This window comes from Lepidochelys kempii, chromosome 11 (genome assembly GCF_965140285.1).
Source record: "Lepidochelys kempii isolate rLepKem1 chromosome 11, rLepKem1.hap1, whole genome shotgun sequence".
NCBI classification, from domain to species: domain Eukaryota; kingdom Metazoa; phylum Chordata; order Testudines; family Cheloniidae; genus Lepidochelys; species Lepidochelys kempii.
The window spans coordinates 1,128,659-1,148,145 of NC_136390.1; the positions used below are offsets into that span (position 1 = coordinate 1,128,659).

Sequence of the window (19,487 nt, forward strand, 5' to 3'; positions counted from 1 at the left end):
TGGCTCGGTTAGGCCAGGCACAGGGATCCGGGGTGGGGTCTGGGTGGGGGGCATGGCCCCCTTGGCTGGGGTCTGGCCCCTCCCTGGCTCGTGACACCCAGGCCTCTCTGCTCCCTGCAGCGTCGTGGGCCCTGCTCTCACCTTCCGGATCCGGCAGAACCACCAGAACCTGTCGCTGGCAGATGTGACCAATCAGGCCGGTGAGTGGGGTGCGGCTGGGGGCTCTGGGGGCTAGGCCTGCACCACCTAGGTGAGGGGCGGCTGCGTGGGGCACAGGCCAGGGCCCCAGTGCATGGAGTGGGGGGCTCAGGTGGGCGGGGCTGGCCCCGAGGCGAGTGATTCACTGATCCCTTCGCCCACGGCCCCTCCCAGATGTGAGTGCCTGCTGTGATCTGCGCCCCACGCTGCAGGGCAGGCAGCGGGGGGTGGGCCTGCGCCCAGATGGGAGCTGGGAAGCAGGGCGATGCCCCCATGATCCGGGGCAGGCCCTCGGCGATTCACCCCACTTGCGTCTGCTGGACCCGTGAGCTCCCCCCGACCTCTCCGCTCTCTGCAGCGATGGTGAAGTCGGAGCTGGAGGCCGAGCTGGGGCTGAAGATTGTGCAGACGGGCGTGGGGCAGGTAAGGCAGCGACCCTGCCGGAGACGCACGACGGGCTCCCCACTGAGCAGCTGAGTGACTGGGGGCATGGCCATGCCCCAGTACCAGCGTCCTGGGGGTTGGAATCTTGGGCGGGGAGGGGTAAGGCTGAGTCTTGGTGCAGCAGGGCGTGGGGCTGTGTGACGAAGCGGGACTGTTCTTAATGTTTCCTCTGAATACTGTGGGGGTGCCTCAGTTTCCCCTAGGCAGTTCTTAAGTATTCAGGCGGAGGGATCGGGGGGTGTGATTGTGGCAGAGCCCTAGAGGGCCAGTGTGATGGGGTCTGCACAGAGAATGGCCGACACCCTGTCCCTTGGCCACTGATGGCCTGGGTCCCTCCTCTGCAAAGGGGCCAACTGAAGGGGTTGGAGAACAGAGACCAGGTGGCCTCCTGGCCCAGGAAAGGGACAAAGGCCAGACAAGGGGCTGGAGAGTTTGAGTTTGGAGCTGGCTGCGGAAATGGAGGGAGGCCCAGATGGGGCTCTGGCCTCCCTGCCCTGCAAGCTGGACCTGACTGAGGGGTCCTGTTCTCTGCACCTACAAGCTCTGTTTTGGGCTGTGTTCCTGTCGTCTAATAAACCTTCTGTGTTACTGGCTGGCTGAGAGTCCCGTCTGACTGTGGAGTTGGGGGGCAGGACCCTCTGGCCCCCCAGGACCCCGCCTGGGCGGACTCGCTGGGGGAAGCGCACGGAGGGGCAGAGGAGGCTGAAGGCTCCGAGGTCAGACCCAGGAAGGGGGAAGCCGGGGGAGCTGTGTGTCCTGCAGACAGGCTGCTCCCCGAGAGGAGACTCCCCCAGAGTCCTGCCTGGCTGCGTGGGGAGCAGTCCCAGAGCATGGCCCGGGGAGGCCGAGACAGGCTGTCTCCTGGGGTTGCGGGGCCAGGTGTGTGGCAGGGGCCAGGGCTGTTTCCTGGGGCTGGAGCAGCCTGTGCAGGGACCCCAGCTCCTCCACTTCAGGGTTTAGTGCCAGGAGATCAGACCTTCTTCCTGTCCATCTCTGGGTCTGGGGCTCCTGGAGTGCAGCAGGGGATGGGGCCCTAAACCATGGCCAAGCTGTGGGGCGGGGGGGCAGGCTTTGGCGCTGTGAATGGCCTGAATCCAGCCCTGGCTCCCACATCCCTGCCTAACAACGGGTGTTGAGCCTTGGTCCCAGGCAGGCCTGGCAGGGTTGGGGTGCAGCAGGTGCTGAGCCCCTGGTGGGGCATTCGGAGGCATGGAGCTGGCTCCTGCCCACCGTGGCCCAGCCCCAGCTCTCCCCGGGCGGGGCGGAGGGAGGGGGGTGTGGTGTGAGCTGGGAGCACCCCTGAGCGTGCAGAGGGGTGGGGGATGCCTGGGGGCCAGGCCACTCACCAGCCCCTTTGTGCTGGTCTCCAGCAGGAGGTGAAAGGGGGTTTCCTGCTGCTGAGCCGGGCCCCCCTTCGTAGGGGGGCTGAGCGTGGGGCTGCTTGGGCTGAGCTGGGGGTGCCCTGGCCATGGAGGCAGCCTGTCTCCATCAGCAACCCGTGGAGCCCTGGGCCTTGCCTGGCTTCCCCGGCCCTCCCGGTGACCCCCAGCGCGAGGCCCCCAATTCCCTTCCCCAGCCGCTCGTGACTGCGATGGGGCTGTTTGCACCCCCAGCGACGGGGGCTGGCATACAGGTAACCCCAGCCCCCAGGGGTGAGGCCTGACTGGCATGGGGCAGGGCCCCCCAAGGGCCAGGGCCTGGCAGCCCCCAGCAGCGGGGCGGCACTGTCGCCCCATTGCACAGGCTGGAGCCAGGGAGCTGGGACTTGAGCCCAGGTCTCTGGGGTACCGGGCTGGTGCCCTTCCAGGGGGCCATTCTTCCCGTCATCCCCCGTGGCCCTGTTCCCACCCACTCTTAGAACATAAGTGACACGAGTTTGCGGTTCTCAGCACAAACCTCCCTCAGCTCTGTTGGGAGTGGGGGAGTACAGATGCCCCCTCATAAGTGAAGCTGGGGCGAGCCCCACAGTCCCATGGCCATGAAGCCAGTCCCCCTGCCCTGGCTGAGCTCCGGGATGTACCCCGGGCCCCTCTGCTTGGCACCATGCTCTGAAGCAGGGCTCTAGCCCTGCCCCCCCATTGATTGAGGTGAAAATCCCACAGGATGGGGGCTGGCCTCAGCAGAGCCTTGAGGAGTGGGGCAGGACTCGGGGCAGTGTGTGCAGTGACTGGCACAGCCAGCCAGCCTCTGACTCTCTGGGGAACGGGACAATTTCCCTTGCGGCAGCACGGACTACGGAGTCCACTAGCCCCTGCCCTGGGAAACACCCCTGGCTTATGCTGGGAGGGAAGGGGCCGAGGTGCATGTCCCAGCTGGGTGGGGGAGAATCAGTTTCTGGGGGGATGCTGATCTCAGCGCAGAGACGTCTCCTGCAGAGGAATGGCTGCCGTCACCGCTCCCCTCCGCACCGGGCACCACGTGGGCTGAGGGCTCAAAGGAGGGGCCTGGGGGATTTGCTCTCTGGGCACCAGGATGGTGGGGGTGGAGATGGGGCTGGATGAGTTCTCAGGCTCCTGTCCTGGGGCCAGAGATTTGGAGCAATGGCCAGAATATCCTGAAATGAGGCACGGGGGGGGGCTGCCATGGCAAAGGGGGTGGCCTGGGCAGACTGGCACTTGGGATACATGTCGATGATCCGCACCTACCCCATGGGGCACAGATCACTTACATTAAAATGAAACTTCCCTGCCATGGCCAGCTGCCTGCATGCTGCCAGGTGTCACTGAGGCAGAACCCCATCTCTGTCGGGGTTCCCTCCCCCTGGGTGTGGGCTTTGAGCCCCCGGGGCCATTCCTGCCCCATGGTGTGATACTGCTCTTCTGCCAGGCCTGGTTCTACCTGTGGCTTTTCGACAGTCTGCTCATCCCTGGGACGAGGCGGCCTTGCCCTGTTCCTGTGTTGTCCAGCCCCAGCCCCTCCTGGCCTGCTGGCTCTCCCCCATTCCCGACCCCTGGTTCCTGGGCCCTGATTCTGTGGGTGGTGCGAATTTGCCCCTGGCCCAGCCTAGCTCTGCCTGCATCACTGGGGCCAGGCAGGGCTGTGCGGGGATCTCAAGCAGCCTTTGATGTGGACGTTAGTGTCTCAGACCAGGGCTTATTCTGCTTTGGGGCAGGGCTGTTTGCGCCCTGGTTGGGGTCGTGCCAAGGGAGCGATGCCGTAGCAGTGGGTCTTGTTTGCGGTTGGGGTTAGTTTCTGACCCACCTCGTGCCCTCTGGAGGGGTTGGGCCGAGGTGGCGCTCTGCTCAGGGGGCGGTGAACAGGGGGCTGGGAGACTGGCCTGGCTCTGCTTGGTGGCAGTGTGTGTGTGGGGGGGTGGCCTGGTCCCTGTGGCAGGGGCCCCGCCCGGTTCTGCACCAGGTGGCAGGGTCTGTATTCCTGCAGGGTGGGGTTTCGCCCTGGTCAGTGTGGTCAGTGGTTGGAGCCAGCCCTGCATCTCGCTCCTGGCCCGGGGCCCCGGGCTGGGGGCTGTGGCCCCGGGGGCTCCTTTGGGATGGAGCCAGCCACCTGCTGAGTGCTCTCTCCGTGCTGCCCTTGCGAGGCCAGGGCCTGGCGCTCAGGGCTGTGTTGTCGTCATGTGGCTCCGGCTGTTTCTGAAGGGCCCTGATTAGCGCCCTGCAGCCTGGGGCTTGCTGTTGTGGAAGAAAACAGACTCCATTCTCAGGCTGGAAGCAACAAAATCAGAGACCGCTTTATCCGAGCAATTGCAAGGGAAGAATACAGCGGGCAGAGAGCATCTCTGCCTCGGTTTCTTCAAAGTACAAGCAATATCTTACAAGCATTTATACGTTTTAGTGGCATGCATTAATTAAAAACATTTGCAGTTTGTTTATGTTATAAGGGCCAGTCTCCTGCCCCTTCCTGTATTTTTTTACTTTTGTTTTTAAAACATTGCTATTTTAGGGCTGGGTCATGCTGACTTTACTCTGCTATCTTCCCACCCGCTTCTGACGTGAGTCCTGCTTCTACAGGTCCCGATATTAGGCTAAGACTTACCATGACAGTTACTCTGTTTCTTACAACCAAGAGGCCTATGTTTAAATCCTTTACCCCTGTTTCCACACTGTGAAGTTGGAGTGGGCGCCGGTCCCGCGTGAGCGCCGGTGGGCTCAGGCCAGGTCCACACAGCGGGTGATCCGTCGGAGTGGCCAGGGCACGGTGTTGAGGGACGTGGCTTAGAGGCTCGGTGGGGCCAGCCCTGCTTTACTGCTTTTACCCAGCCACTGATTTGGCTAAAGCATCAGCGAAGCTGGACATGAAGCCACTGGTGGCCTGGGCGCTTGGTCCAGTGGTTAATCGCCTGCCCTGTTAACAGGTTGTACCTCATTTCCCTTTGGAATTTGTCTGGCTTCAGCTTCCAGCTGTTGGCTTTTGTTCTGCCCGGCTCCACTAGATTAACGAATCCGTTAGCACCTGCTGCTTCCTTCCCATGAAGGAACCTTCACACTAATACAGACTTTCTCCCTGAGAAACAAACCTGACCAATCCCTGCCTCACAGGTGCTCTGAGAAACAAACCAGAGCCACTACCTGGGTGTGGGGATGCCCAGCAACAAACCCGGGGCATCGAACCCAGGGAAAGGAGCTTCTGCCTTCACGGATTTTAAAGACGCTCCTGGCTCAATCTGGGTCCCTGGCACAACCCGTCTGTTACAGCTGCACAGAATGGGTCGCGAACCCCAGAGACCAGAGAGAGGCCAAACAAGAGCAAATGGCTAGAAGCTGAAGCCAGACAACTTCCGGTTAGAAATTAGGCACCCATTGTTAACAGTGCGGCTGATTAACAAACTCCCATGGGCAGCGGGGGCTTCTCCAGCTCGCCGTGGCTTCACATCCGGCCTGGTGCCTTCCTGGCAGCCGCTTTACCCCAGCCAGGCTATTGGGCTCACTACGGGGTGCCTGGGGGGGAATCCTTGGGTCAGGGCTGTCCAGGAGCTCAGGCCAGCTGATCTCGTGGTCCCTGCTGGCTGCTGGGAACAGGATCCAGTCCAACTCCCGGGGATGACACGGCGGTGGCTCACACACCACCGTGCTCTCCCCTGGAGGAGGCTGCAGGACAGCTGGCTGCTGCTCCTGCCCGCCCTGACATGGGTGTAGCTGTTTGGACCTAGAGCGTCCCTGCTTTGTGCAGCGGGGTAGCTGGCCTGGCTGGGTCCTGGGGGCTGTGCCGCTTGGAGGGCTCCCAGGCTGTGCCGAGGATGGGGTGTGAGCCCCTTGGCTGGTGGGAGGTGGGACATCGGGATCTCTAGCTCCCACCCTCCTAGGGAAGCGGTGGTGGGAGCCCTGCAGTGCACCAGCCCCTGAGGGTCACACTCACTGGGGTCAGCCCCTTGGCTTCCCCGCCTCCTGGGTCGGAGCCTTCAGCACCCCTGGGTCACACCGTGAGCTCCCCTCAGCAAGTCTACTGGGTTGAACACCTGAGGGAGCCTTGCCCACCCTGAGGGAGCAAAGCACCCCCACCTCCCTGACTCTGCAGTGACTCTCCGCCAGCGGGCTACAACCAGGAAGGTTATTGGATGTCTGGACACAGTGTAGAGTCCTTAGGTTAACACAGTGACAGCAGCGTCCAGCTGGGTCAGCCTGAGCCCAGAACCCTCCAGCCCCTCTCCCGTCCCCGTGGAAGAGCATCCTGCTTCCAGAGGCCCATACGTAACAGCCCCAAAGGGCCCTCCTTTTTCGTGTCTCTGGGTGAACGTGGTCACCTGGCCCTCTTCTTTAGTCCTTTTGTTCTCCATCTAGTCCCAGCTGGCTAGTTCTCCAACTAGTCCCAGCTTGGTGCCCCCCCCGCCCCCCGGCATTAGTGGATAGATACCAAATGGCCAGGCCATGGTCTGGGCCCAGACTCCAGACAGCTTTTTCCCCTACCTAGTTAACTGTGCAGCACATAGGGGAAACTGAGGCATGCACAGTCCTCAAACAAAATATTATGAAAAATTCCCACTCCGTCAAGGGGTCTGTGGTGTGAGGGGAGAGGGCCCTTCCCCCAAGGATTGTCACCTTGGCAGTGCATCAGCTGCCCGAGGATCACCCCAGCTCCCCAAATGGGGCAGGTCTCAGGGACTCCACTGCCCAGCGCAGCCTGAGGGGAAGGCCCCAGAGTGGGCACTGTGGTGCTCCGGTGATGGTGCCCCGGGAACGAGAGCCGGCTCGTTGCCAAGGGCTGAGCAGCTCTGGGTGAATCCTCTCGCTGGGCGCTCCATTGCTCGCTGCAGGGCCCTGCCTGCAGGGAGCCTGGTCTCTGTCTGGGCACAGGGGCAGCACACCTGGCATCTCACCACTGGGCCCAGTGGGGTGGGGCCAGCGACGGGAGCAATGCCAGGCTGCGGAGAGGACAGGCAGCCTGGACTGGGTGCTAGGGCCAGGGAGATATCTCAGGGGCTGCGGTTGGGGTGTATTAAAGGGGGGCTGCAGTGACGGAGGTGGGGCAGGAACAGCAATGTGCGAGGCCTTGGGGGTTGGGGGGAGGGTGTGATGCTGTCACGCGGGCGATGCTCTGGAGCTGCTCCCTACGAAGCCAGGCAGGACTCTGGGGGAGTCTCCTCTCGGGGAGCAGCCTGTCTGCAGGACACACAGCTCACCCGGCTTCCACCTTCCTGGGTCTGACCTCGGAGCATTCAGCCTCCTCTGCCCCTCCCTGTGCTTCCCACAGCGAGTCCGCCCAGGCAGGGTCCTGGGGGGGCCAGAGGGTCCTGCCCCTCAACTCCGCAGTCAGACGGGACTCTGAGCCAGCCAGTAAAACAGAAGGTTTATTAGACGACAGGAACATGGTCTAACACAGAGCTTGCAGGTGCAGAGAACGGGACCCCTCAGCTGGGTCCATTTTGGGGGGCAGTGAGCCAGACAACCACATCTGCCCTTCACTCCATGTCCCAGCCAGCCCCAAACTGAAACTCTCTCCACTCCCTCCTCCTCTGGGCTTTGTCCCTTTCCCGGGCCAGGAGGTCACCTGATTCCTTTGTTCTCCAACCCTTCAGCTCTCACCTTGCAGGGGGAAGGCCCAGGCCATCAGTGGTCAGGAGACAGAGCGTGGAACATTTATGTACCCTGGCCCTTTGCTCTGCAACAATTACACCTCCTTATCCCACCCCCTAGAGACTTAAGAACTGCCCAGGGGAAACTGAGGCACCCCTACAGTATTCAGAGGAAACATTAAGAACAGTCCCGCTTCGGCACAGATGACACAAGCCTGAGGGGGGCAGGGGGGCGGTTGCTGGCAGTGATGAGGCAGGGGAGCTGGGTTCGGATTTCGCTGGGGGCTGACAGTGGGCAGGGGAGGTGGACAGGAGGGGCTGAGGGGGGAGCCCTCAGAAGAGGGACTTGGAAGCTCAGGGAGTCAGGGGAGAGGAGCCCAGCAGCATGGGTCCTCCCTCTGCCCTCCTGCTGCCCCACCCTGCCCCACCCCCGCCTCCTGGGAGGGCAGATCAGCTGGGCCTGAATCCTGAGACAGAAACAGCCGAGCGGATGCGGGGGCTGGCTCAGGGGGGGGCGGGGAATGGGGCAGGGACCTGTCCCCTCTCGGGGGCGCTGGCTCCCGGCCCCAGGCTGGGGCCTGGCTGGCTCAGGGGGGGCGGGGAATGGGGCAGGGACCTGTCCCCTCTCGGGGGTGCTGGCTCCCGGCCCCAGGCTGGGGCCTGGCTGGCTCAGGGGGGGCGGGGAATGGGGCAGGGACCTGTCCCCTCTCGGGGGCGCTGGCTCCCGGCCCCAGGCTGGGGCCTGGCTGGCTCAGGGGGGGCGGGGAATGGGGCAGGGACCTGTCCCCTCTCGGGGGCGCTGGCTCCCGGCCCCAGGCTGGGGCCTGGCTGGCTCAGGGGGGGCGGGGAATGGGGCAGGGACCTGTCCCCTCTCGGGGGCGCTGGCTCCCGGCCCCAGGCTGGGGCCTGGCTGGCTCAGGGGGGGCGGGGAATGGGGCAGGGACCTGTCCCCTCTCGGGGGCGCTGGCTCCCGGCCCCAGGCTGGGGCCTGGCTGGCTCAGGGGGGGCGGGGAATGGGGCAGGGACCTGTCCCCTCTCGGGGGCGCTGGCTCCCGGCCCCAGGCTGGGGCCTGGCTGGCTCAGGGGGGGCGGGGAATGGGGCAGGGACCTGTCCCCTCTCGGGGGCGCTGGCTCCCAGCCCCAGGCTGGGGCCTGGCTGGCTCAGGGGGGGGCGGGGAATGGGGCAGGGACCTGTCCCCTCTCGGGGGCGCTGGCTCCTGGGGCCTGGCTGGCTCAGGGGGGGCGGGGAATGGGGCAGGGACCTGTCCCCTCTCGGGGGCGCTGGCTCCCGGCCCCAGGCTGGGGCCTGGCTGGCTCAGGGGGGGGCGGGGAATGGGGCAGGGACCTGTCCCCTCTCGGGGGCGCTGGCTCCCGGCCCCAGGCTGGGGCCTGGCTGGCTCAGGGGGGGCGGGGAATGGGGCAGGGACCTGTCCCCTCTCGGGGGCGCTGGCTCCCGGCCCCAGGCTGGGGCCTGGCTGGCTCAGGGGGGGCGGGGAATGGGGCAGGGACCTGTCCCCTCTCGGGGGCGCCGGCTCCCACCCGGATCTGGAGTGACTCCAAGCTGCGGCCATCTGCTGGCAGCGGGCTCTCGTCCCCCGGAGGGGTGCTCCGGGCCGGGGCCGGGGCCGGGATGGGGGGGCCGTCCCTGCGCGGGGCTCCCTCCCCAGCGTCAGCCGCACCCGCCTCGGCCCCGGGCATCGCTGCAGCTGGCATTGCGCCGTTGCCACGGTAACTCCAGCCTGCTCCCCGGTGCCCCGCTGAGCCGGCCTGTGTGCGCTCCTGCCCGTTCCCATGGTTACCTCCCCAGGCCGGAGCAGAAGGGACAATGGGGCTCCCCCTTCCTGGCGGGGCTCCCCCGCCCTGCTCCTCCCCCGCTGGCGCATGCAGCCTCGAGACCCGCAAGCTGCGGGGGGCTAGCCGGGGGGCTCAGGGCCTGCCCCTTGCTGGCTCTCGGCCCTGAGCTCTCTGCAGAGCCCGGGCCCTCCTCCCGCTGTCTGGCCCCGGGGCGTCTCCTGACTCGGGGGGTCCCCCCCGCCGCGCAGGGTGCAGGGGCTGACTGCTGCCCGGTGGGCCCCGCGGTCACCCCCGGCCCCCTGCGCTAACGGTGCCCCCCCCGCCCCCAGCGCAATGAGGCCGCCCCGTTCCCGCACCCCTCGCACTTCGGCGACACCTTCCACTCGGTGCTGCTCACCTTCCTGGCCCTGGCCTGCGTGGCGGGCGTGGGCATCGCCGCCGGCATCGCCGCCTGCCTGCGGCAGCACGCCAAGCAGCGCGAGAAGGACCGGCTGGCGGCCCTGGGGCCCGAGGGCACCGGGGACAGCACCTTCGAGTACCAGGTAGGGCCCGGGCAGCGCCGGGGGGGGGCGGGGGGGGACACAGCGGGGACCGAGTCCTCGGGGCCTGAAACGGCCGGGGCTTGGCTCGGAGGGGCGGGCTGGGCGGGGGGGTGGGGGATGCTGCGGGCTCAGTGCCGAGGGGCAACTGATCTCGCCCCCGCCCCCCAGGAGCTGTGCCGGCAGCACATGGCCGCCAAGTCACTCTTTGGCCGCGCGGAAGCCCCCCCGGCCCCGGCAGAGAACTCCCGGGTCAGCAGCGTCTCGTCCCAGTTCAGCGACGCCCCCCAGGCCAGCCCCAGTTCTCACAGCAGCACGCCGTCCTGGTGCGAGGAGCCAGTGCAGTCCAACATGGACATCTCCACCGGCCACATGATCCTGGTGAGCTGCGGGGCGGGGCGGGGCGGGGCGGGGGGAGAGGGGCGTGGGGGGGGGCGTGCACTGCCCCCTGCTGGAGACGGTGAGCCCCGGGGTGTGTGTCCCCGTCCCCGTGTGTGTGTGCACTGCCCCCTGCTGGAGACGGTGAGCCCTGGGGTGCGTGTGCACTGCCCCCTGCTGGAGACGGTGAGCCCTGGGGTGTGTGTCCCCGTCCCCGTGTGTGTGTGCACTGCCCCCTGCTGGAGACGGTGAGCCCTGGGGTGTGTGTCCCCATCCCCGTGTGTGTGTGCATTGCCCCCTGCTGGAGACGGTGAGCCCCAGGGTGTGTGTCCCCATCCCCGTGTGTGTGTGCACTGCCCCCTGCTGGAGGAGATGAGCCCCGGGGTGTGTGTCCCCATCCCCGTGTGTGTGTGCACTGCCCCCTGCTGGAGACGGTGAGCCGTGGTGTGTGTCCCCATCCCCGTGTGTGTGTGCACTGCCCCCTGCTGGAGGAGATGAGCCCCGGGGTGTGTGTGTGCACTGCCCCCATCCCCGTGTGTGTGTGCACTGCCCCCTGCTGGAGACGGTGAGCCGTGGTGTGTGTCCCCATCCCCGTGTGTGTGTGCACTGCCCCCTGCTGGAGGAGATGAGCCCCGGGGTGTGTGTGTGCACTGCCCCCATCCCCGTGTGTGTGTGCACTGCCCCCTGCTGGAGACGGTGAGCCCTGGGGTGTGTGTCCCCGTCCCCGTGTGTGTGTGCACTGCCCCCTGCTGGAGACGGTGAGCCCCGGGGTGTGTGTCCCCGTCCCCGTGTGTGTGTGCACTGCCCCCTGCTGGAGGAGATGCCTCCTGCTGCTGGCCCAAACGTCCCCGCCCCAGGGGCTCCCTCCCCTGCCCGTGTGGCCTCTTCTCTGCGTCCGGCCCCAGGGAGGCTGCCCTCCCCACGGCCCGTCGCCCTGCCTGGGTGGGCCCTGCCCGGCTGCGCTCCCAGCCGGCGCTGACCCGCGAGCCGCCCCCACAGGCCTACATGGAAGACCACCTGAGGAACCGGGACCGGCTGGCCAAGGAGTGGCAGGCCCTGTGCGCCTACCAGGCGGAGCCCAGCGTCTGCACTGCCGCCCAGAGCGAAGCCAACCTCAAGAAGAACCGCAACCCCGACTACGTGCCCTGTGAGTGCCCTGCCCCCTCGGCGCGCCCCCCTCCCAGCGGGCTGTGACCCAAAGAGCTGCCAGCCCAGCCGGTGTCGCACCAAGGGTCCTCGGGGTATGGTGGGGTCTGACACGGATAGAGGGGGCCATACAGGCTGGGGGAGCCCAGCCAGCGGGGGCATGGGGGTGTGCCGACCGGCATGGCTTGGACAGGGAGAACCGGTTCTCTCCCCTGCCCCCAGGAGCAGAGCCGCGGGCAGATCTGAGGCCCAGCGGATCCCGGGGTGCATGGCCCATGGCCCAGCCCCGTCTTGCTCGCTCACGGCTCCCCTTGTGCGGTGATTTCCCAGACGACCACGCCCGGATCAAGCTGAAGGCCGAGAGCAACCCATCCCGCAGCGACTTCATCAACGCCAGCCCTATCGTAAGTGAGAGCTCGCCTGGGCCCCATGTGCCGGCCCTGCCCCCCAGCCCGCCTGCCCCGGGGCGACCGGGGTGTTCCTCAGAGCGGGGTTCTCCCCGTTACACTCGTGTACGCACCCCTCTCCCCGCCCTGTACCGACACTCGTGTGTGCCTGCTCGCCTGGTGCCACCTGAGGTGTCCGTTTCCTGGGGGGCCCCCGCTGCACCCCCATCGTGCTGTTGAGGGAAGTGTCTGACGCGCTGTCTCCTGGCCCAGATTGAGCACGACCCGCGGATGCCAGCGTACATCGCCACGCAGGGGCCCCTCTCGCACACCATCGCCGACTTCTGGCAGGTGAGTGCTGGCCGCCGGGTGCTGGAGCGGGACCCTCCCCACCCCTGGCTTTGCGGCGTTAGCCCCGGCTGGGCACAGAGGTGCCCACAGCAGGGTGCTGTCCAAAGTTCCCTCTAATTTTTGGCAGGCCGCGTGCACACAAAATGTCTTCTGTGCAAACTGTTGTGCGTCTGTGCGTGCGGGGTTTCACCGTGTGCCCGGGGCTTCGGTGCTGTGTGGGCACACACGCGCACAGCTTGGAGGGACCGGTGGCCCTGTCCCATCGGCACTGCCTGGCAGGGGGCTCCCCTTGCATCTGCCCTTGCTCGGCTCTGAATCCCCCTCCTGTCAGTGGGCAGGCTCCCTGGAGCGCTGGGTCACAGGGCCTCAGGCAGGCATGTGTGAGGATGGCGGGTGAGCATCATCTGGGCCGGACCTTACTGTGCCCTGGGGTGCCCCGGTTTCCTGAGCCAGGGGCAGGAAGCAGCAGGGAGGTGCCCAGTGCTGGCTGCTGGGGGCCTGCTGGGGCTGCTCCCCCAAAGAGAGCCCAGTCCCCTTGCCAAGAGGACCCAGAGGAGTCTCTGGACAGGCTCAGCAGGTGCAGGCTGGGACCCCAGGCTTTGGCCGCTGAGCTCTGCCCTCCCTGGGCTCCTCGCAGTCCCCACTGGCTCTCCCAGCAGAGCCCCTTCAGCCAGCACCCCTGAGCCTGGGCCCGGCCTGCCGGCACCCGCTGCTGACGGCATGTGCCCTGCGTGCAGATGGTGTGGGAGAACGGCTGCACGGTGATCGTCATGCTGAGCCCGCTGGTGGAGGACAGCGTCAAGCAGTGCGATCGGTACTGGCCCGACGAAGGCTCCTCCCTCTACCACATCTACGAGGCAAGTGGCGGGGTGGGCGGGGGCATGGCCCATGGGGTGCAGCGGGCAGAGCGCAGGCCCGGCTGAGCGTGCAGCCCCCGGGACGGAGCTGGGGCTGGCTGGGCCGTGACTCCCTGGGCCTCTCCGTGCAGGTGAACCTGGTCTCGGAGCACATCTGGTGTGAGGACTTCTTGGTGCGCAGCTTCTATCTGAAGAACGTGCAGTCGCAGGAGACCCGCACTCTGACCCAGTTCCACTTCCTGAGCTGGCCAGCCGAGGGCATCCCCACCACCACCCGCCCCCTCCTGGACTTCCGCAGGTAAGGGGCAGTCTCCTCCCAGCCTGGCTAGGAGTGGGCCGGGCCGCAGGCTCAGGGCAGATGGGCTGGCAAAGCCAGGCCTGCTTTGGGAGCCGTCAGGGAAAGCACCGGCCTGGGTCCCAGGGGTGGCTCTGGGAGGGGCTGGTGCTCAGCCCTGTAGGATGCCCAGTCAGCTGGGGCCCCAGGGGCAATCAGGGCAGCCAGGGCGCGTGGATGCCCACTCGGAGGGGGCTGTGCTTGTAAGTCCCTCGGGGCTCCGTGGGTCTGGGAGGCTGGGGAGCGGTGTCACGGAGTCCCCGGGCGATGCTCTGGACCTGCTCCTCATGAAGCCAGGCAGGGCTCTGGGGAAGTCTCCTCTCGGGGAGCAGCCTGTCTGCAGGACACACAGCTCACCCGGCTCCACCTTCCTGGGTCTGACCTCGGAGCCTTCAGCCTCCTCTGCCCCTCCCTGCGCTTCCCACAGCCAGTCCGCCCAGGCGGGGTCCTGGGGGGGCCAGAGGGTCCTGCCCCCAACTCCGCAGTCAGACGGGACTCTCAGCCAGCCGGGGAAACAGAAGGTTTATTAGACGACAGGAACATGGTCTAACACAGAGCTTGCAGGTGCAGAGAACAGGACCCCCTCAACTGGGTCCATTTTGGGGCCAGTGAACCAGACAACCCCGTCTGCCCTTCACTCCATGTCTCCAGCCAGCCCCAAACTGAAACTCTCTCCAGCCCCCCCTCCTCTGGGCTTTGTTCCTTTCCCGGGCCAGGAGGTCACCGGATTCCTTTGTTCTCCAACCCTTCAGCTCTCACCTTGCAGGGGGGAAGGGCCCAGGCCATCAGTGGCCAGGAAACAGGGTGTCGGCCATTCTCTGTGTCCAGACCCCTGCACACACCCGCCCTCTAGGGCTCTGCAACGATCATACACCCTTACCCTATCCCCTAGATACTTAAGAACTGCCTAGGGGAAACTGAGGCACCCCCACACTGTTCAGAGGAAACAGTCCCACTTTGTCACAAGCGGGTGTGCCGACTTGCAGAGCTGGAGCTGGGCCAGCATGGGCCGGCCGTGAGAAGTGGGGAGGGGACCCTGACAATGGTCCTCATCCCAGTCTCTGCCTGTGGGCGATGGGGAAATGGCGGAGGGAAAAGGCCCTGAATGTCCTGGGGCAAACTGCCCCCGAGCAGCATGGGGCTCTGGCCAAAGGGCATGGGAGTGCGGGCGGGGGACGGTGCCCTGCCCTGCCGTTGGCGTGGGATGCGGAAGCGGGAGGAGTTCTGAACGTTCTGGCAGAGAAACCAGGCCCTGGGCGAAGGGCCCGGAAAGACTAGGGTGGGGGCCAGCTCAGCTATTGCAGCTGGGGCAGAGAGAGCTGCTCCCTGCGGGAAGCCCTGTGGGGGAACAGGGAGTCTGGGGGGGCAGGGGATGAGACCCTAGTTCCCCACTGCAGATGGGAGCCCAAAGCCTGGTTTGACCTGGGCCTGCGTGCACAGGGGCCTCCCACCCTGCAGCGAAGGGAGGTGAGTCCTGAGTTCTTGGGCTTTGTTGGCCCCAGCCAGAGGGTCGCAGTCCCCTCTTGGGGGCTGCATGGCTGGGGGAGGGGATTGCTGGGGGGCAGGACACTGGGCTCTCCAGACCCAGGGCTCAAGGAGGATTCTGGACTGGGGGGGGGTGCAGTGGAGCAGGCCCTCCTCTGGGATCCCGATGGCTGGGGGGTCTGTGAGGACCCCTGCCCTGGCCCCAGGGCTGGGCCAGAGGAGGCCTGCAGCCAGAGGAGGCCTGCAGCCAGGGCTTTGGCTCAGTGCTTGGGGGGCGCTGCAGGAGAGCTAGACCCGCAGGGGGGCCGGTCTCCGCGGGTGGGGCACGGTTACTGCGCTCCAGGCTGGCAGGGAGGTGATTTCCAGCCCCTGCCTGCTGGGCTGGGCCCTGGCGGGTGTGGCTGGTGGGTACCTGGGCTTGAGGCATGTCTCCCCCCATAGAGAGCAGGCCCGGTTCTCGTACCAGCCTCTTGCTGACGAACGGTGCCGCGCGTCTCGGTTAGCTTGGGGCAGGAGTGCAGGCGGGGGGCTGTGGCCATGGGTTCCCCCCTGCGCCCGCTGTGGCATTGGGTGTGGGGAGGAGAGTGGGCGCAACCCACGGCACTCAGAGCTGGGGGAAGCAGGGCGGGTCGCGGGCACCGCCCCTCCCTGGCGTCCCGTGGGGCTGACGGTGTTACCGGCTCCCTGCCAGGCGGGGTCTGCAGCCAGCCCGTCTCTGGCTCTAACTGCTGTCAGAGACGCGTCTTCCCCAGGCCCCCCCCAGCGCCAGGCGTGGGGGTCTGCGTGCGCCACATCACCGGGCTGGACCGGAGAGGAGCACCCGCTGCTGCGCCACCTTGGCCTCGGGGGTGGGGCGGGGGGCGGGCTGTGTTTTGAAGCCTCATGTTGGTTGTGGCCGTCTGTGCTGCCCCCGGGCCCCTCTGTGGGGCAGGGCCCCACAGCCCGGCTGGGATCTCCGCGCGCGCGGTCTGCCCCCTTCTCTCTCTCGTGCAGCTGCCAGTGGCATTTTTGTGATTTGCAGCTAGTAATCTGGGTCCAGTTGCATAGTCACAAAAGTGAGCATTGGCAGCCGTGTCTGCTGCATGGAGCCCGGGCCCCTGGACTCCCGCCAGCGCCCCACTTCGGTGCAGAGCGCCGGGCACGGGACGCTGCTGTGGGCCTGTCTCCAGCCCCCGCCCCACGGGGCTGCTCCCCGGCAGAGACCGCGGGGGGGGGGGGGGGGGTTGCTAGAGCCCACGTGCTCCAGGGAGCTGGGCTGGAGGATCCGCGCCCAGGGCCGGGGCTGGCTCCCCTCCCCACCCGTCTGTGAATGCCCTGGCCCCCTCTGCTGCGTGCGGCCTCCTGCAGAGACGCCCCAGCCAGGCCTGTTGGGAGCCGGGACCCCAGCCCTCCCGGCCGGGGCAGGGGAGAGTGTGCCCGTCGCTGCAGGAACGGCCCCCGGGGTGAGGCGGCTGGGGCTGAGCAGCGGGCAGAGCACATTGCCGGCCCCACCATGGAGAGCCCTCGGCTCTGGGTCCTTCCCACTGGGTCGCCAGGCCCCAGGACGTGACCCCTGACCAGCCCTGTGTGTGCCCCGGGGCAGGGCTCTGCTCTGGGCTGCGGGGGTCTGGAGGCAGGGCTGGCTGGCTGGGCGCTGGCTGTTCTCACCTGCTCTCTCCTTGTCCTTGCAGGAAGGTCAACAAGTGCTACCGGGGTCGCTCCTGCCCTGTCATCGTGCACTGCAGGTAACGGCCCCTCCGTCCGCGTTGAGCGCCGCTCGGCCCTGCCCGGGGGGCCACGGCTGCCACCCTGCCTAGGGCAGTCTCCATCCTAGCAGGGGTTCGCTCACGCTGCCCCCTCCGCCCTCCGTGGGACGCCCCACCCAGGCTGGCCTGGGGCCCGTTCCCCTGCCAGGGCGGGCGAGGGAAGAGCATATGCAGCACAGTGGGGACCCCCGAGAAGCCTACAGTGGCTCTCCCCTCCCCCCACCACCCCCATACTGCTGGGAGCCAGGTGTCCCCCCTGTGCAGTGGGTTGAGGGCGCGTCCCTGGAGCTGCGTCTGTGTCTCTTCCAGTGACGGGGCGGGCAGGACCGGGACCTACATCCTCATCGACATGGTATTAAACCGAATGGCCAAAGGTGAGTGCGGCCGTGGCCCCCCCAGCCCCCCTGCGTCCAACACGCGTTGGAGCCTCATGTCGCCTGGTCCTGGCGCCCAGCCCCGGCCCCGTTCTCCCTGGCCCCCCCATGCTGCCCTGCCCTCGGCACCTGTCCCTCTGGCCGTCCCCTAGCTCTGCCCCTCGTCTGCTCTGCCCCGCATCCTCCCCTCCACATCCCCGCATGTGCTCCGGGGCCCAGCCCTGGCTGCGGGCCCCCTGACCCCTCGTGTGCTCTGCCCTAGGCGTGAAGGAGATTGACATCGCTGCCACGCTGGAGCACGTCCGCGACCAGAGGCCCGGCATGGTGCAGACTAAGGTGCGCCCCTTCCCCGAGCTAGGCCCAGGCCAGCACCCCCAGCAGGTCAGCCCCGGGGCCAGCCCAGCCCCCCTGCAGGGAAGGGGCAGGGCCCCCCTATGGGGCAGTGGCGGGCGGGCATACAGCCCTTCTCCCCTCTGACATCGCTCGCTGCACCCAGACAGCACCTGGCCCCACAGCCGCTGTGCCCCCACCCAGGCACTGGCTAGTGCTCCCAACGGGGGCAAAGATCCTGGGCCGCTGGCTTCCTTCCCAGCACGGGGGGCACAATGGGGCTGCCCCTTCCCAGGGCGGCGGGTTCCTCCATTCTGCTGGGGCCAGCCTCCAGGAAGCAGGGCCCTGGCGCTGGGCAGCCCTGGCACTGGGCGGCCCTGCCCATAAGCTGGGTGGGCACTGGCGGCTGCGGGCAGCACAGGGGAGTGATGGCCGGGGGGGGCACAGCCCTGCCCCCTCACACTGGGCAGGCACTGTGCTCCCCTGGGGTGGGTCTCACCACCCTGCTCTCCCCTCGGCAGGACCAGTTTGAGTTTGCGCTGACGGCCGTGGCAGAGGAGGTCAATGCCATCCTGAAGGCACTGCCCCAGTGACCCGCTCACCTCGCCTCTGGCCCCCTCACGCCCGTGTGCTTTGAGCGCCCGCCTGCCGGGGCTGCTCGCCCGTGTAACGTCGTGTCTGTGATGCTGGTCGTCTCCCCCGTCCGCCCTCGCCCCCCTGGGCTGCCCGGGCCTCGTCTGGCTGCCACCTCCTGCTGGGAGCGGCTGGGCCCGGAGGAGGATTCATGCTGACAGCAGGCACAGGCAGCCTGAACCCGCGGGGGGACGGGGGCTGCACCGAGAGGTTAAGATGGGACCATGCTGCCCCCCCCACAGCTGCCCCTGCATGCCCAGTGCCCACCTGCCTCCTGTGTACAGGTGCCCACGCACTGCCCCTGCCACGGGCTCCTCCCCGTGTGTGTGTCTAGTCACGCTGCCCCCGCCCAGCCCCCCAGGTACCCAGGCCCTGCCCACGGCCAGGGAAGGTCTGACCCAGCACGGGGCGGTTCTGAGCTCTGCCAGGAGCCTGCAGCTGCTGGGCCGGGAGGGGCCTGGGAGCAGCCGCTGCCTTTGCTTCTCCTACCCCCAGGAGCTCTGCGCCCTTCCTCTGGGGGCGGGGGCCCTGCAGCTCTCGCCAGGCTGGCCCCAACCTGCCCAGCTCCTGTCCCTGCCCCTGCCCCCCCCCCGTTCCCAGGGCAAGAGGTGATGCAGCTGGAACAATCCTTGCTGGGCTGAGGGCCCCCCTGCTCTGCTGATGCCAGGGGCCCACCCAGCCAAGCCCTTGGGTGTGGCAGCCCGGCGGGGGAACCCTCCCCTCCCCCCAACACCCCCTGTGTGGGTCAATCAGCATCAGTTGAGCAGAAGAGAAATTTCTAGAGAAATATAATTTTGTATCTTGATGTGAATAAAGTTCTCGTGTCGCGTTTGTGCAGCTGCAGCCCAGCCTGGCCTGTCTCTGTGGGTGGTTCCCTGCCTGGGGCTGTGCCCTCCCTGCACCCTCCAGCCAGGACCGTCTCTGGGAGGGGGTTACTGTGCTGAGGGCAGGGTTGTGCCCCTCTGTGACAAAGTGGGCCTGTTCTTAATGTTTCCTCCGAATAGTGTGGGGGTGCCTCAGTTTCCTGGCCACTGATGGCCTGGGCCCTTCCCCCCCCAAAGGTGAGAGCTGAAGGGTTGGAGAACAAAGGAATCAGGTGACCTCCTGGCCCAGGAAAGGAACAAAGCCCAGAGGAGGAGGGGCTGGAGGGAGTTTCAGTTTGGGGCTGGCTGGGACATGGAGTGAAGGGCAGATGTGGTTGTCTGGCTCACTGCCCCCCAAAATGGACCCAGCTTTTTGAGGGGTCCTGTTCTCTGCACCTACAAGCTCTGTGTTAGACCATGTTCCTGTCGTCTAATAAACCTTCTGTGTTACTGGCTGGCTGAGAGTCACGTCTGACTGCGGAGTTGGGGGGCAGGACCCTCTGGCTTCCCCAGGAGCCCCGCCTGAGCGGACTCGCTGGGGGAAGCGCATGGAAGGGCAGAGGAGGCTGAATGCTCCGAGGTCAGACCCAGGAAGGTGGAAGCTGGGTGAGCTGTGTGTCCTGCAGACAGGCTGCTCACAGAAAGGCGACTTCCCCAGAGTCC

General features: G+C 66.8%; 1 protein-coding gene across 3 annotated transcripts in view; it reads left to right on the top strand.

Annotated features, from left to right (window-relative positions):
- PTPRN (protein tyrosine phosphatase receptor type N) overlaps positions 1–18,804 on the top strand; it is a 48,280-nt gene extending 29,476 nt beyond the window's left edge. For 2 of the 3 annotated variants that reach the window (XM_073304823.2, XM_073304825.2), the window contains exons 11-23: positions 121–200; positions 557–621; positions 9,733–9,945; positions 10,114–10,323; positions 11,320–11,467; positions 11,797–11,870; positions 12,126–12,203; positions 12,941–13,060; positions 13,192–13,358; positions 16,550–16,603; positions 16,934–16,998; positions 17,261–17,334; positions 17,850–18,804. In XM_073304823.2, coding sequence (XP_073160924.2) covers positions 121–200; positions 557–621; positions 9,733–9,945; positions 10,114–10,323; positions 11,320–11,467; positions 11,797–11,870; positions 12,126–12,203; positions 12,941–13,060; positions 13,192–13,358; positions 16,550–16,603; positions 16,934–16,998; positions 17,261–17,334; positions 17,850–17,921 — 1,420 coding nt within the window. In that variant the 3' untranslated portion in view covers positions 17,922–18,804. The remainder of the gene's footprint in view (positions 1–120; positions 201–556; positions 622–9,732; positions 9,946–10,113; positions 10,324–11,319; positions 11,468–11,796; positions 11,871–12,125; positions 12,204–12,940; positions 13,061–13,191; positions 13,359–16,549; positions 16,604–16,933; positions 16,999–17,260; positions 17,335–17,849) is intronic. The other variant, XR_012154178.2, reaches the window with a different exon arrangement.
- The last annotated feature ends 683 nt before the right edge of the window (positions 18,805–19,487 follow it).